General features: G+C 40.3%; 1 protein-coding gene across 1 annotated transcript in view; it reads left to right on the top strand.

Moving 5' to 3' along the window:
* Positions 1 to 243: 243 nt before the first annotated feature.
* Positions 244 to 17,352, top strand: part of phaf1 (phagosome assembly factor 1) — a 40,547-nt gene continuing 23,438 nt past the window's right edge. The window contains exons 1-2 of the mRNA XM_048621491.1: positions 244 to 325; positions 5,088 to 5,171. Coding sequence (XP_048477448.1) covers positions 245 to 325; positions 5,088 to 5,171 — 165 coding nt within the window. The 5' untranslated portion in view covers position 244. The remainder of the gene's footprint in view (positions 326 to 5,087; positions 5,172 to 17,352) is intronic.

The raw sequence follows: 17,352 nt of genomic DNA, 5'->3' as shown, positions 1-17,352 counted from the left end.
GTGCAAACTGGCTGGGACTTTGTGATTGGCTTGTATTGATTTGCAAGATTTTTTCGTGTTTCTTTTTTCCTCCACTTTTTATCCCCTGGCCCCTGCTATCTTTCTTTGTCTGGTTGAGCTTAATTTGTGCAGTGTGTTAAAATAATCAAATATAATTTTTAAGTAGCTTCCTAGTGGTTAAACAAGTGTCTAGATGAAAAGTCCAGGTTACAAGCTGATTCTTCTACATGGTGTTTTTTCAGGAATGCCATTGGCTCAGGGTGTTGCTATTCTCCAAAAGCATTGTCGTATCATCAAAAACGTGCAGGTTCTTTACAGCGAGCAGGTGAGTGAGATCAACCTCTGCTTCCCATTCATGGAAGCAGCATTTCTTTCAATTCAGTTTTATAGTGTTATTTTGCACTCTCTTAAGGGCATGTATGATAACTCCAGATGTTGATACTGTGCAAATGAGATTCTGGTGTGAGACCTAAGCTTTACTTTTGCAGTTTGATTGTCATGGTGGTCAACCACTGGACATATTTACAAGAGGGTGCCAATGCATTTTAACAAAATGTAAATTTACACGTAAGAGAAAAAGACACTAAAACAAATAATTTGCAATAAACAGCAAAGAGATTAAATCCTTCTTCCCCAGCAGTATCCTTTGCAAACACACTACCATAGTGACGTCTGACTCCTATCTTCTCGCTGAAGTTGTTTGTTCAACTGACAAGGTTTCAGGCAGCTTCCCTTCACCAGATATGATTCTCCTTGTTACCGTCTCTTGCCTGTGATGCAAAGGTATGAGCAAACTTGTCGAATTCTAAGGAAAGCTCAGCTTTCCCCAATCCTTGGATTGCTGAAATCTCTTGAGATTTCTTTTCCAGCTCTAATGGCCAGGAGACTTCCAAAACTAACCTACCCTTCTGTTAATATGAATCTTTCTTTCCTGAACCGGACTGGCTTGTGTGCTTTTTTTCATCTGTCCTTTGAGTTGTAAATTATAACTTGAAGAATACTTCAGCAATTATCCCATTTAGGTGGTATTTAAACTGAATCATATGATTTATTGGAAAGGCTGATTTGAACCAAAGCCAGAAGAGTTTCTAATCTTTTAAAGTTACCTTCACAGGATTAAACCCAAAAGCCAGTTAGCTTTATTTGATACCCAAGTTTCTAAATAATAACATTCTAGTATAAATCTTCACTGCATGTCTCTATTAACATTATCACGTTTGCTCTATTTACTGGTCAGTATTTCACATTCGCTGTCCAGCATGATGTTTAAAAATAATGCCGTTATGAGTGAAATGGGGCGCAAAGAGAAACTTCTGTGAAATTCTGTCTGATTCCTGTCTAAGTAAGAGAGTAATGGCAAAGTGTAGCATTCTTTGACCTGCCACTAATTTACTAATGGAATTGCTTTCCTGAACTGGGAGAGTTTGATTTTGTATTTAAATATTGATATTTCCAGTTACATTCAGAATGTCCAAGGTTAACAGCTATATATAAGGAAGCTGGTTTGTACCTTGTTCTCCTGGCATTAGTCCATACGGATTAGACTGGAAAGCGGCAGTTAATTTGCTGGCCGACTGCCCAGTAGGTCTTCAGTTGAACTTGTCTAAAGTATTCACTTGTTCGAATAGCTGAATTGAGATTTTCCCCTTAAGAAATAACCCCACAGACATTGGAATAAAGTCCAAAAATTTAACTTGCCTACGAGTTCCATCAGTATCCTTGAAGATATTTTGTGGTTAATGAAACATTAATTTTAACTTATTTTTCTTCCTTTGCGGTTCTGGTTAGATGTGCTATGTATTCCTGGCAGTGTTGTTTTTTAAATTGAACTTTTGACATCTATTTTAATAATGAAAATTATCCAAGCTTTCTATGTCTTTCAACATTTCATCCTAGTGACCATTTCTCCTGAGAGGTGGTGTTTTGACTGGTGTGGAATAGAATATGACAGCTGAGACTAATCCTCCACTTCCCATCACAGAAGCATGTCTGGGTATGAACAGACTTTTGCCAACAAATTAGGGGAAACAGTATTCTATTTTATCATAGTCTTGGTGCTATTTGTTTAAAATGGATATTTGCCTAACTTCAAGATAGCTGAATTATCTGTAGGACTAGCCTAGGTTTGATCTGTAAACAATTTATGGAAGCATTGTTCCAAGCATGAATCGGCCAAGCACAATAGGCAAGGTATCAGTGGATATGCTCAGGTGTTCAAACATGCTATTGTCACCCTATTTATAGGTGGTTATAACTAACATTAAGCATGTACATCTCATGGAAGGCTGACAACCCCATGCTGTTACACAAGGGAAATGATGCTAAGATAAACTTATTGTTACTTCCAAATTAATTTGAGTGACTGACAAGAAGCATTAATACAGGACAAGTCTGATTATAACACAATGCAGTTCTAGCATTGGACCTTGGTTAGGCATCATTTGGAATGTTGTCTTGTTTTATGCCTTTGCAATGTTTGAGGAGGCCCAACAGATTGACCCAAGAATAAATTGCAGTTGCTTTGGACAATAATGTAAGAAAATAACTGCTCAATTGTTGCATAATAAAATTAAAATTACCAAAAATATTAGGAGGGATGACTTAAAGCATGATTTTAAAAAGTTGTGCTTCAACTGAGATAATGTAAGAAATGCATTGTAAATTTGCTCCGTCATCAAGTATGCCTACTTGCACTTCCTATAACATCGCTTATCTCCTACCCTGTCTGAATTTAATTTCATTATATATGCCTTAGTTACCTGTACACTTAACAATTCCAACATCCCTTGTTTTGAAGAAGGGTCACTGGACATGAAACTTTAACCCTGCTTTCTCACCACAGATGCTGCCAGACCTACTGAGTATGTTTTACAGTGATTTCCAACATCTGCACTTCTTTGGCTACGCACGCACGCACACCCCACCTGCCGCCAATGTTTTCCTGATTGACTTCCAACCTCTCCAAACTTGGACAGAGATTTAGAAGAGTTCATGTTCTAACTCTCACCAGATCCTATTTGCCCATCACCCCTGTTGTCATAGACCTACATTGTTTCATGGTCCATCAATGCTGTGTATTTAAAATTCTCACTCTTGTTTCAAAATCCATTTGATAGTTTATTATACGGTCTCTTAGTACAGCTCTACAATCCTGTAAGGTATCTGGTATGTTACAATTCTGACCTTTTGCGCATTCCAGGTTTTACTTGCTTCACCATTTGATGGCTGTTCCTTCAGGTGCCTAATATTGGGGACTGCCTCCCTACATCTCTCTCTTTCCTGTTATGACTCTCTGTAAAACCTACCTCTTTGAACCTTTTGACTTGCTTTAGTATCTCCCTGTGTGGGTCCATGTTGTATTTGGTTAATTGTGCCACTGTGAATATTAAGGGTATTGTCTAAGTGCTAGCTGTTGTAAGGATAGTTTCAGTGTTTTCTACTTGTGTTTTTGTCTTGCTGTGTGTTGTTACTGTACACAAGCTTCCCCTTGCCCATTTATTGAGCCTTATCAGCACAAGCCTTTTCCTTCATATTCCTATCTAGGTTGCCCTTAACTGAATCTCGGCTATAGCTTAGCTGCTGCTTGTGATAGCATGATCTATTTTCTACTCATCTTGGCTATGTTAGTGGCTGGCTCGTATTTATGGCTTATAGAGGTGGTACTGTACAAAAAGATTATTGGCCAATAGTATTCTGTTTGCTGTGTTCTTGTCTTTCATAGAATCCCTACACAGTGTGGGAACAGGCCCTTCGGCCCAACAAGTCCAGCCAGAGCATCCCACCCAGACCCATTCCCCCTAATCTACACATCCCTGAACGCTATGTGCAATTTAGCATGACCAATCCACCTAGCCTGCACATCTTTGGACTGTGGGAGGAAACCCATGCAGACATGGGGACAATGTGCAGACTCCACACAGACAGTCACCTGAGGGTGGAATCGAACCTAGGTCCCTGGTGCTGTGAGGCAGCAGTGCTAACCACTGAGTCACCGTGCCGCTCTAAATGTCTATTCTACCAATTCACCTCTTTCCTTTTCAGTTCCCAGAATTATGATTCTAATTGCAATTTTAATATCTGCAAATGTGAATCCCTAAGCTTCTAGAAACTCATCATTGATGTGGAGAGTGAACTTTAAACCATCCCAGAACAGAAATCTTACTTTGTACGCACACTAAAACAATTGCAAATGATTCCTACTCTTTCAACCCTTCAAATCCAATTTGCTAGCCTTTTCCAAATTAAAGTATTCAGTCTTAAATGGCTCCTATGGTATTGTCAGGGGCTTCTGGCAGCCCATATACATTGCATTTCCTATATCCACCATATCTGTCACATCAACTGTTCCGTCAGATTTATCTGTCTCAAATAGCACACAATTTTGGGCAAGAGAGCCCAGCTACGTATTGAACAGAAATATAACCAGACCAACACCAAGCAGGATACGTGAAATTACACTGTGTGCTCCTTCATAACAAGTCAAAGCTTTGATAATTTTTAAAGGCTCAAGGCTTGCCACTCCTGATCTGATGGGTGCATGTGATATTAAGCTGCTTAAAGCCTGCTTCATTGACTTTTTTCAACTCTGGTGTTAAAATGCAAATCTCTATTGCCAAAGGTACAGAATATGTAGTCTTTAGGTTACGCAGCAAATTTAGGCACTGCACCTAGATTCATTCAACAGACTTACTCTTGCACCCACTCTCTGGCATCCACTGGGCAAAAGTGTTTTTGACATGGGAATATCATCTGCAACCTCCCTCCCTTCCAACTCATGCACCACTCCACCAGGCCGGTATCGTGTGAGTTTCTGCCACCTCAGCAGCTAGAGACAGGTATTGTGTGCTGCCTTGCCACAGTTTCCCACGACTCAAGTCTGAAAGTAAAAAGAAATACTCATTATTGCTGCAATGCAGATAGCTGCAGTGATTTGTAATTGATGTTCTTTCTAGGTCATCTTTGAGTTCCTAGGTTTTAATGAGAGCGATCATTCAAGAATTTAAATGCAACAATTTGCATGTAATTCAACAAATGTTATGTATGATGTTGTTGCTTCATTCTTTAATAGTATTTTCTTTTCTTTATAGTCGCCACTCAGCCATGACCTCATCCTTAATCTCACTCAGGACGGAATCAAACTACTTTTTGATGCTTATAACCAGAGACTAAAGGTCAGAGACGTGCCTGTTCTTTGCTTTCCTGTAACGGTTAATTGTTTGCAAGTTAATTCTCGTGTGAAACATTGATATGATAAGGCACTAGCTGTGCCTTAATATACTAATTTCATTTTCCACGCTTTCCCATGTGTAGCATAGAGAAATAAAGCTGAGCTATAATCAGGATGGGTAGAAGAGAGTAATTGAACAAGAATTGACAGGGAAAGTTCATTCCTTCATTTAAGTCATCTAAACTTTTTATGATACTTTATTTATAGCTAAACCAGGAAATATCCACAGTAGAATATGAAAATCTAATTAGGAACTTCTGTGTCCTGAATTGGAAAGGCCGATTTGTATCTGATGGACTTTGGTATTATTTGAGGAAATTTTCCTATTTTAATTTCAGCATCTTTCATAGCAAAAAAGAAGCTTCCTAACAGCAGATTTGTGTTCCATAACAATCTCCTAGATTGGAACTCAAGTTTTGTAACCTTGTACTTATCCATTTCTTGAATCTAAGTTTATACTATGGCATGCCCTTTGAAGTTTGATGGTGTGGAAGTTTTAAGTTGTAGACTTACCATACTTTGAATCAACACTGTTTTCTCAAAAACAATCTCTCCAGCCGGGATAACTTTGCATTCCCTGAACCTTCTGTTTTTGTTCTTTCTATTCTGTTGCCACTGCTTTCTGTTGTATCGTTTGTGTCACGCGCTCCAGTCCTTTATGCGGCTTAAGTTTGTGATCATGTCAGGCATCACTCAACAATGAAGGCACCTCTAAAACCAACCAACCAAATCAAAATAGTCCAGACAAACTAAACATTATTGTAGATAGCAACGTTTTTAGAAATTTTGAAAGCCGAGAGATTGTATCAAAGCTGTTTCTCAGCAGTATGAGTGGAGGGGCTAGAAAACGCAAAGCTGATGTGTTACAGCCTCAATTTTGGCAGAAGGATGTAATTACTGTCTGAAAAGCCTACACTATAAGCATGCACATCAACCCTACGACAAGTGCTCACCCGAACTAAAGACCCACTCCCCGCCATGGACAGGACCAGTGTCATCTGCAAGGGATCTTGTAGAGACTGCGAGAAACACTACGTCGGACAAACAGGAAGGAAACTAACAACAAGAGTACATGAACACCAACTGGCTACAAAAAGACACGACCAATAGTCACTCCTTTCAATCCACATGGACAAGGAGAACCACTTCGACTGGGACAACACCAAGATCCTGGGACAGGCTAGGCAGAGACAAGCACGAGAATTCCTGGAAGCATGGCACTCCACGAAGCAGGCTATTAATAAACACATTGAACTCGACCCCATACACGTTCCACTACGGAGGAAACCTGGAAGTGAGGCAGTCCATCGCAACGGACCCCAGAGTTTAAAAGCCAGGCAGGGAAACACACCGACGCTTCATCAGAGGCTGCACTGAGGATGTTACCAAGCATGGTAACGAAACGTCTGCGGAACAACAAACCAGCTCGGCGAGCCAATCAACCTCAACACGCACATCAGAATTTATAATAAGGATATTTTTATTTCTTGGGATATAGGGAGTCGGCATTCATTGCCTGTCACTTAATTTGCTCATGGGAGGTCTTAAAGTGAAGTGTCCTTCAGCCGATTTCTGAAGAAGGGCCTAGGCCCGAAACGTCAGCCTTCCTGCTCCTCTGATGCTGCTTGGCCTGCTGTGTTCATCCAGCTGTACACCTTGTTATCTCTGTCCTTTCCTCTGAGTCAGAAGCTCTGGGTTAGAGTTCGACCACAGACCTTGTCAAGGAAGCTGTGTTCATCACGATTATCAACATGCAAAACCTTACGACACACACCAATGGCAAATGGTAAGAGGGAGAGATTTGTTGTCACCCTGTGATGGAAAGCAAGTTAGAGCTATGACCACCACTATCCATAGCTTCAGATTATAACTTGCATGTAAAAGTTCATGTTATCACAACAAGTTTGACTCTGACTGAATTATAACATACTACCAATTGCATTTGAAAATATGGTGCTCCTGTAGTGGCTTGAACTGCTGAGTCTGTTGTGTGTAGCTGTAGTCTTTTTAATGTAGTGACTACGAAGGAATGGTGATATAGTTCCAATTTAAGGTGATGGTAACTTGGCAAGCATTTTGTCGGTGGTGCTGTTCCTTGTGATTGCTGCTTCTTATCTGCTATTTTATTTGAGGGGTTAAGAATGGTATTGACTATTGTAATCATTAATGAATATCCTTCCTTCTGATCTTTTATGATTGAGAAAATGTTATTATGAAGCAGTTGAAGATGGTTGTATCTAAGACCAGTGTACTGAGGAACCATTAGTGGTTCTTGTGTGGTGGTGTGCCCCTGCTTCTGGTCCAGAAGATCTGGACTCAAGATCCTACCTGTCCCAGATACATCGTCATGCGTCTGAACACATTGCAGGAGTTCCTCAATAGGTATTTTAAATCAATGATGATCTGAAGTTGAGATAATTGGCCTCCAACAGCCAGGGTCAGCTTCCTTTGTGCTGGTTATGACTTAGCCAGTGGCGAAGTTTTCCTCCATTCCCATCAATTTCAGTTTTGCTTGGGCACTTTAATGTTACACGCTTGGTTAAATGCTGCCTTAATGGCAAGGCGGTCACACTCCTCTCACCTCTGGAATTCAGCCAGATATAAGATTTTGGATGTAGTGCAGTAATTCTATTAGATAAATTTCAGATTTTGCTGCAGTGTACAAACAATATAAATGCTTGTGTGTTTCAAGAGTATATATCATATCGCAGAAGTGAGCACCCTGCACTCTTTTACTGTGCCACTTTGCAGTGTTTTTAATATTAGTGATATTGCCCTTGTACTCCTGAAGTTGAAAACTGAGTCTTTAGAAATGATCCCAATAATTACAGTAATCAATAAGTTGTTGAGATGGGGCTGATTAGCTATGGCTGGGTGGTTGCTGTGGAGTAAATTATTGCAATCAGCCTGGATTGTGTTCACATTGTAGTTGGGATGGAGTTGGGGCCTGCATCCTTGCCCTATTTGCAGTGGAGATATTGGCAGAATGGGTCAGAGCTGCCTTCAGGTAGGACGCTCAAACAAGTGGATGAACTAAGCATCTAGGAAAGCTTTCAATGCCGAAAGGAAATTGTTGAAAACTTTGATTCTTTATTTTGGTCTGACATATGCGAAAATACTGCTTAATATGTGAATTAAGTTTTCTAGACAGTTAAATTTTTAAAATTTTATTTAACACTGAAGTGTTGGGTGCTAAAGAACCAACTGAACCTTTTGCCTACGTGCCTTCTGAAATGTTACTTGCCTCAATAGAGCTCCTTGGATGACTAAGCACGGAGGTTAACGGAAAATAGAGAAAGGATACTTGAAATAATTGCAAGATTTGTAATACATTAGAAAGCCATGTTGAATATTGAAAGTACTGAGGAAATCTGAAGAGAATCAGGAAGAAAGAGCGCAAATAGACTAATGACTGAAACAAGACCAAAAGCCTTTCACATATGGACAGCTATTGAAAGGTAGGTACATCAAGGAGGGACTGAATTTCTAGGCGCGTTGACCTTGGTTTAGGAGGCAGGAATGCTGATGTGTTGGGGGAAATTGTTGGGAGGGAAGCCAGATATCTTCCTGCCACCGTGATCTATTGCCATCAGTCGATGCTTTAATGATTTGCCTGCCCATTAGGCTGCCATTTGAGCTTTTCAGTGGTCTAACTGAGGCTCATACCTTGCGCTCATGTGTGTTTTGTCTTTGTTGGGAGGATCTACAGTCACATCAATGAAGAAGTGTTAGTGACCTCCCTTCCTAGAGTTGCGTTTTATTTTATTGGCACTCTGTGGCTCGTTGAAGGGCATACCCCAGCTGCAATGCTTGCACCAGCAACAACAGCATTGCTGGAGCCCTGCAGCAACTCATAGTCACCAGAGATGATCAATCTCATGCTTGCTCACAAAAGCCTACCTATGTCTAAAGTTGCCTTGACGTTAAAATCCGCTCATCCCCATTGTGCAACCACAGCAGGAACCACCATCATTATTGACATAGCTGGGCTGCTGGCCCAAGCAGAGGGCTGGGTTGCTGTGCACAGTTGAAAAATAGCCCTGGTAACAGTTTATTGGCCATCACCAGCAAAATGCTTTCCCAGGGTCCTGCCAAACCAGAGTTGGTGCCCACTTCCAGTCCTGGTGATGGTGCGTTAACAAATGCCCGCCTCCCCCCCCACCTTCAAAACATACAGCCAAGATCGTCTTGGGGAGGCAGTGGGCCTTGCTGAACTATTCAGAGTGCTCTTCCTCTGCTTTCACTGGAGAGATGAAAATAAAGGAGGTATTAATAATTAGTGGATAAGGTAAAAATACATGAGTTTGACAGTGCTCAAAGTGGATAAGTTGCTCCATTCAGATGGAATGCTGCCTTTCTACTGAGAGAAGTAGAGGTAGAAATCGCTCTTGCGAGCCTCCTCCGTATGTGGTGTAGTGCCAAAGGATCAGAGGTTTGCAAATGCTGCAGTCCTTAGTTTTACTTACAGATAACAGGTTAGAGAGTTTAATTCAGAACAGCTGGCTGTTTACCCTAACATCAGCAAAGGGGAAATTTGGCAACAATAATCTGTAATTTAGAGCAGTCTGTTCATTTGTTAGCACACGTGTGAGGTGAGTGTTGCCCAAAAGCAGGTGCTTAGCTCCTTGTTTGCTTCAGTCTGAACCATTTTTCTTGGCAGTTCTTGCTGTTTTGGTTTCCCATTGCCTGTGCCCTTGGGAACAGGGTAGTATGGACTAACAGATGAAAGTTAGCAGAGGTAATGAAAGGCAAGTAAGTTTTGACTGACTAAATTGATTCTCTAGTCAAATCCTTTTGAAATAACAATTTGTATTGTGGGTCGTGTATAAATTTACAAAGGGCATTTCACGAAATAGTATGGTACTTTTAAGGAAAGCAAAAGCCTATGGGATCTAAGGGATAGGGCAGCAAGACCACAAAATTATTTAAAACCACAGTTAACCGTGCGTAATGGTGAATGGTTTTTGATCTGGAAAGAAGCATAGTGATGTTTTCTTTGGGTGTCGAGCCTTTCATGTAAGGCTTAATGCAGTCCTGTACTTCTATGCACCAGGACTGTTGAAATAGTTGTGAATTTGGTGCTTTTATCATGACTGTCTTGACACTTCGTCCCACCTTCAAAGATCTGTGTGCATGCACCTCAGATTTGTCTGTTACTGCAGCCCTAATGTTTAATCTGCATTGTGGGTGTCCTACAGGAAATAAACTGCAGCAGTTCAAGAAGAAAGATTACTCCCTTCTCGAGGGCAAATAGGGATGAGCAATAATTGCTGGCCCAACCAATGACGCTCATTTCCCATGAATTAAATAAAATCTTCCTTCATTCTCAGAAACGGCTATTCACTATTCCTCTATCTTCATTATATTTCTGAGCTAATTTTTGTATTCATACTTCTCATGCCCCTTCAAAGCCATGGGCTTAAATCATATGTGCACATCCATGGTGGGCTCTATTTTGAGGCCTTGTTCTCCTAGGGGTGATTTTAAAAAAAACTCCCACCACCAACACCTCCACCCCGCTCACGGAGCATTTGATTTCTCCTCTGATCAAACCAAGATTATTTTTAAGTTCACGCAGCTGATTGTTTTATAGCAACATATCAGTTAACATGTATTTCTCTCCCCAGACTGCTTTGAGTCTTTCTTTAGGCAATTCACGAAACTGAGTTGGAATGAAATTCTGTGCCGTAATCTCTTGAGATTCATTATCGCAGAAGTGGCCAGTCAAGATAATGACACATTTTTATTGAACAATGCCAAGACTTGTATCCTGCTTCATGAGCAATCAAAATTTCTTCAAGTTAAATTTAAAATTGAAGTTGCGTTTCTTCATGCATTTTAATTTGTATGGAAAAAGTGAATTAATTTTAGATTGCTTGCCCTTCTGTAAAATCCTTTTTTCCCCTCCCTCAATGCAGTTCTATACCTGGGGTAAGAGTTTCCCTCTCTGGAGGCCTGGCAGTTTGAGAAAATTGAAATTGTTTTAATTGATTACCCCCTACTCTGAAGGAAGTCAGCATTTATTGTAAAACCAGAGGGTCATTTATAGTCTACATGGTCCATGTTTTCTTCTGCTTGTACAGAAGTCAGTTTTTAGTAGGCTGGGCAGTTGTCTTGGCAGGAGATTTGGAGGGCATTCACATCCAAATCCAATCCTGTCGTTGAGCACCGCCGTGATATGCAAGTCCAGCCGAAATCAAGATATCGATCAGAAATAGAAGCACAAGCTGATTTTTCTTTCTTGCACAGGCTGAGATCAGTTCATGTGGAATAATCGGAACCAATGCTTTAGGCTTGGGTCTTAGTTACTTTTGCCAATTTAGTTGTGAAACATGCCTATGAATGAATATTTGGACATGATGTATGCTGTGATTTCTCCATTTTTTCATTGAACATTCTTGATTTTCCACAGACCAGAGTGGGTAGAAGATTTATAAAATGTAACGTAAAACAACCTGGTCGTCTTTCTGTAAGCATTGATAATACACCCCTATTCACATCTAAAGTAATGGTGAAGTCAACTCATCCCGTTTTTTCTTCTATTTGCATAGAAAGTTAACATGCAAGTATAGTTGGCAATTAGGGAGGCAAAGAGCAGGTTGCCCTTTCATGCAAGGGGATTAATGTGTAATGACAAGGAAGTCTGACTATGATTATTATAGGGCTTTGGTGAAACTGCACGTGACATACTGTGTACAGTTTTTTTTCCTCCCAAATTTAACCTACGATATGCTTGCATTGGAGGTAGTGCAGCAAAGGTTCACTAGACTGGTTACTATGATGGGAAACTGAGTAGATTGAACTTAATTAATTTAGAAGAATGAGAAGTTAGCTTACTAAAACATAAGATTCAGAAGGGGTGTGACTGGATAGACATTGAAGTTGCTTATGCTGCATAAGGTCTACAGAACACTGGCACATTCTCGCCTAAGGCACTGACCGTTTAGGACTAAAATGAGGAGTTTCCTAGCTCTGAAGTTTTAGAAATCTCTACTCTGCATCCATTAGCCACAACAGGAGGATATTCTGGGAGAAATGTGGTCAGCCAATCAGAACAGGAATGCCAAGGTGGGAATAATTCTTGGAATCCAGTTTTAATTTTGCTGAAGATTAATCCTTTTGAGGACCAGTACACTATTACATCAACTTTCATCGCCATCTGCCTGTATCCCGAGGTACTAATGTTTTATACTATTTGCTGATTAGCTTATAGTTGTTGGAAAATTGTAGTTCATTTTCACAGGACCAAATGGAACAGCCCTGATGAAGGGTCCTGATCCGAAACGTCGACTTCCCTGTTCCTCTGACACTGCCTGACCTCCTGTGTTCCTCCAGCTCCATGCTGTGTTGACGTTGACTCTGACTCCAGCATCTGCAGTTCTTGCTATCCTTTGGATCAAGAAATGGGAAATGCAGAAGTCAGTAACTTGTCGCAAATCTTGCCTGCCACATGGCAGGTTTTGATTTTATCCTGGTGAGTGTGTCCTTGCTCAGAACAAGCCAGAGCCCCTGTGCAGCCAGCCTCTACTACTGGGATCTCGGTGTGCTTGTGGACTAATCACCTTAAACTCAGTCGATGAGGTGACTGTTGCTCGAATTGGATGTGCATTCACAAAATAATTGTTGTTTGAAGCACTCCCCGAAAAAGCAGTTTCAACAAAACTTGGAGTTGGCCACTAATATTTAAAAATGACTGGTTATTCAGAGAATACCATAAAGTATGCAATGCCTTTGCATTTTGACAGGAATGGGCTGATGGAAAAAGAGTATATCCATACCTGCGATATTGCAATTTGCACAGAGTATTCCAAAGGTTAATGGCAGCAGGATTTAACATGTTTTTGTCTTTCTCTGCTCACCCCTTCCTGCCCAACTTACCCCAGTGTCTCGTGTCTTCCCACACTTTCCTTTCAGGCAGAGTAGAGTGGTCTTGACTCTGTGAACTGCTCCCTCTGAAGAGAAGTGCACATGTTGTGGTTTGTGGTGAGGCTTCATCCTTTTGAGGTTGACGAGCAAATACTTAACGTGAGCAATCGCTCTTGGACCCCAAAACATACACCCAGTGGGAACCACTGTGAGTGTTGAGCAAAATTTAGAGTGGTGGCATAAAGCTAAAGTCAGATGTCCTATTAGTCAAAAAATGTAACAGCATTTTCTTTAATTAATCATCAGCTTTTATAACTTAATTTGCTAAATGATATTGTTGGCTCTGTTATTTGCTCTGAACTTTATTGCAGTGATTTTTCAGTGCTACTTGAGTGAGCAAATGGTTTTTCCCAGAGCTGTAATGCCTGACTACTTTTGACAGTTCAGTCAATTAAGTTTTTTCCTCATTTGGACAGTGAGAGAGTTGCACTTCTGGTAGAGTGTGGTGTACTGATAAACCACATGGGATGGAATTTGCGTTTCATATATTCAAAGCTTTCTGCCTTTGTCATTTTAGTGGCTCTTGGTCAGGTGGAATTGAAAGACAGCAGCCAAATCCTGCATTCCTGCTATTTTCTGGGCGATGATCTTGTTTGGGGTTAACTCCACTTGCCCAATTTCATCATCAAACTGTGTAATAGAGCTGCTCAGGAAGTTAGCACATGTCAGAACTGCTAGCCGAATATCTAAATACAGAGTCTAGCCACTGGCTTACCATCTTTCTTTTTTTTTAAATCTTTAACCTAATATCTAGCCTCTAGTACTAATCTTGTCTTATCTGTCGGGTTTAAGTAACCCTGTAAAGTTGGGGGGGAAAAGGGGGATTTTGGGGCAATAGCCCTAGTAGTTAGTGGTATTAAGAGTTTGTTCAAAAATGGGCAGTAATTTAGTATTTACTACCGTTTGCACTTAAGGTGCCTGAATTTTCCAAAAACTGTAAGCTATTCAGCAAGCACCATAAAAGTTGCATTATTGTATTTGTTGGCCTGACAGACAAGTGAAGCCTGCAAATGCTTGATGAGCCAGTTAGTGCTAGGAGTGACACACCCACCTTACCAATCTATTATCAGGACTGCAAATACCCAACTTCTGCAACCTATGTAAATATTGAGAAAGTGACTGTGTTGTCATGTACATATTCCTTTAATAAATTGGAGAATTTCAAAAGGACCTTTTCATTGACTCTGTCCTTCTCTTGGTGTATCCTCTTAGATTGCCTCAGTAAGTTTTCCCTTACCTATGTCCTGGTTAGCAGGATTGATTGGAGCTACTGCTCTGCCAGGAATGTGCCTAATTGAAAGGGTATGGGTGAAAAGCCTAGGGCTGTCTGCTGATAGTGAGGTGTTTGTCTCTGGCACTGACTGGTATTTAATGAAGCTGCATTCTAAAATGGAGTTGTTTGTTTCCTTAGCAAACTTTTATTGCATTTAGTTGGTGTTGCTCATTTGAGGCTGTTATAATCCTACTCTAACACCTTTTTTTTTTCTTCTAAAACTTATCGGAAAGACTGAGATTCTGCATAAGGTTCACAACTCAGTCCAGCCCACTCCCAGGGATTCAACCTTGGGGACAACAGGAATTGGCATGAATCAAGATTGGTCGCTGATCGGTCACCCAAAGCCAAAACTAAGTTTCTCACTGTGACCTTGCAACCAGTGCACAAGTGACTGATAAGTAAAATTATAATATAATCATACAGCATGGAAACAGACCCTTCAGTTCAGCTCGTCCATGCAGACCAGGTTTCCTAAACTGAACTAGTCCCATTTGCCTGCATTTTAAAGGGACGTGGGCCAACTTTTTTTCTAAACAATCTGAAGGGAATTTGAGGGGCAGGTGTTGTAAAGCGAAACACTGCAGCCCTGAGTGAGGAATCGACAGCTAGAGTTTCAGCAGTGAGGTCCAAGAAATGAAAGAAATGCAGTGAGAGCCTATTTGGTAGGGAACCACAGGGATACTACTTGAAGCATAGAGTAGATAACTGTGACTGGAGCAGTAAAGTTCAAACTGCAAGACCATTTTTGGCAAGGAGCTGTGCTGCATGTACAGTTTAATAGATACCATGAGGAGACTGCCCAGCAGAGGAACCAACCCAATACAGACTCTTTCCAAGGCTTAAACTCTTTCATTGCCAAAATGTTGTAGAGCTGCTCAGGGGGTTTGTATCATTATGGTTCCTAACAAATAACATTCTTATTTACATAAAACAAATGGTGTCAGAGCTTGTCGTAATGAGTATAGCTTGGGGGCAGAAAATTAAGGGATAGGTCAGTTGAAAGGAGTTGTTGTGATAATTTCACTAAGCTTTCATTACATGTTACAGACCTGCAGTTACCCACTTCGTTGTTTGTCCAGGTAGTTCATTCAGGATCTGTGACAGGACATAGCCTAGGGATCCTGAATTATGTCAATTTAGTTTTTGCTGGACTTGAGGCAAATCTTCATTTTGTTTGAGCTTTACAAGAGCAAATCTTCATTTTTAGCCTTACAGGGCAGTGCCATTCAACTTTGGGAGAGAAACTATGGCTGTGTTGTGTTGTTTCAGTGTCAAAACAGAAAATCAATATTTTCAATCATCTGAAGTTGATGTGGTGTCAATCTTTGTCCTGTTATTTTTCTGGGTTGAGCTAAGGCATTCAGAAAATTCAGATTTGTTTGGAATACAGAATGTTTTTGTCGAATGGCACAATCTTGTTGCATTCCTGGTTTCATGGGGAATGCCACAGTGTCTTTTTGTTTCAACTTGTGCATCAGCCCTTCTTTTCTCCTTTTGGTTTTAAATTGACACTTAACAGTTTCGAGTTTTGTGCAGACAATAAGAAACCAGTGTCATCTAGTGTTCAGGCCTCTGAGTCAAACATTATGGGTTTGTGCGGAATTTTGTGTGTATAGTCCAGTGCAGCACTGATGATACTTCAAACCAAGGTCCTGTCTGCCACCACAAATTGTTGGAAAAGGTTTTCTTTGAAGAACTGCCAAATTGCCCAAGTATCCTATGTAACATTGATCCCTTGTTCAAAATTATGAAACAGATTAAATATTCATTTTTTAACATTGTTGTTTATGAGATCTTGAATTGTTGTAAATAAGAGCAATTTGATAAATGAAATTCTAGCCCTGAAATACAGATATATGACAATGGGATAATTTAATTGGAGTTCTTGGGATTTTGAAAAGAATGGAATGGTAGACCATGACATTTGTATTAATGAGGAAGTCTGAAAGAGAGAATGTTCTTCCCATGCTCCTCGCTTGTTCTCCTGTGATTGTCTCCCATTCCCTCCCCCACCCCCAAAAAAAATTACAGAATGTTACCACCCAGTTATGCAGAAGTAATTGTTATGACTCACTTGGGCAGTGTGCAGAAATCAAGCTTCGCTATTCCTGGAATTGTCACCAAAAGTCAGATGTTTACAAAGTACACAGTTCACCAATTTACCTGACTTTCAGACCCAGATTAATACAGAGCATGGATCGGGTTTCTCCAGTGAACAAAAATTACTGCTAGAAAAAAGACTCTAACAACAGGTATACAGTTGTAAACATTTGGCATATAACACTAATATTTTAATCTCTAATCCCTTGATAAACTCGCAGACAAAGTAAAATACATTATGGATCAAGGAAGTGAAATGGGAAACACCATTCTAAATTTTTGGTTCCCAGGTTATATTGTTGAGATGATCCTTATGACTCTTCTACTGGTTGGCACGTTTCTTCAATTGTCTAAATCCTTCCACTGGTTGCAAAGAGGCCAAAGTTGGCTGGTTCACTTAATTAAACATCACAGTTTACAACAACCTTTGCAGGAAAGATGAATTTGTTTTCTTGAGGTTTACACTGTTTTCAACACATACTGCTTCCAAGCTGGGAAAGAATTGAACTTTTCTCACTCCTACCTTGTTCACTTACTTGAGAACCAATTGCAGTTGTGGATGGCACAATGGTTTCTGTCAGTAATAACTGGTCACTAGTCCATAGACTAATCAACTTGTTATCAGCAAAAGCAGTATCTATATATCCCTCAGTCTAAATTGCCTACATCTCAAACTTCAATTACTACTTGTTCACACAGTTATTTATATGATGATTGTCAGGTTGCTTGATTTTTTAAAACTACAGCTGCTCTTTCCAATGCTATTTTGCAGCAAGGCTTACACAATATAACAGGCTACAAAGCAAAGTCAAACAAAATCATG

This window comes from Rhincodon typus, unplaced genomic scaffold (genome assembly GCF_021869965.1).
Source record: "Rhincodon typus isolate 14 unplaced genomic scaffold, sRhiTyp1.1 hic_rhity00000711, whole genome shotgun sequence".
Classification (NCBI taxonomy): Eukaryota; Metazoa; Chordata; class Chondrichthyes; order Orectolobiformes; family Rhincodontidae; genus Rhincodon; species Rhincodon typus.
Note: the sequence above shows the minus strand (reverse complement) of the source record. Positions and strands in the feature narration are given on the sequence as shown.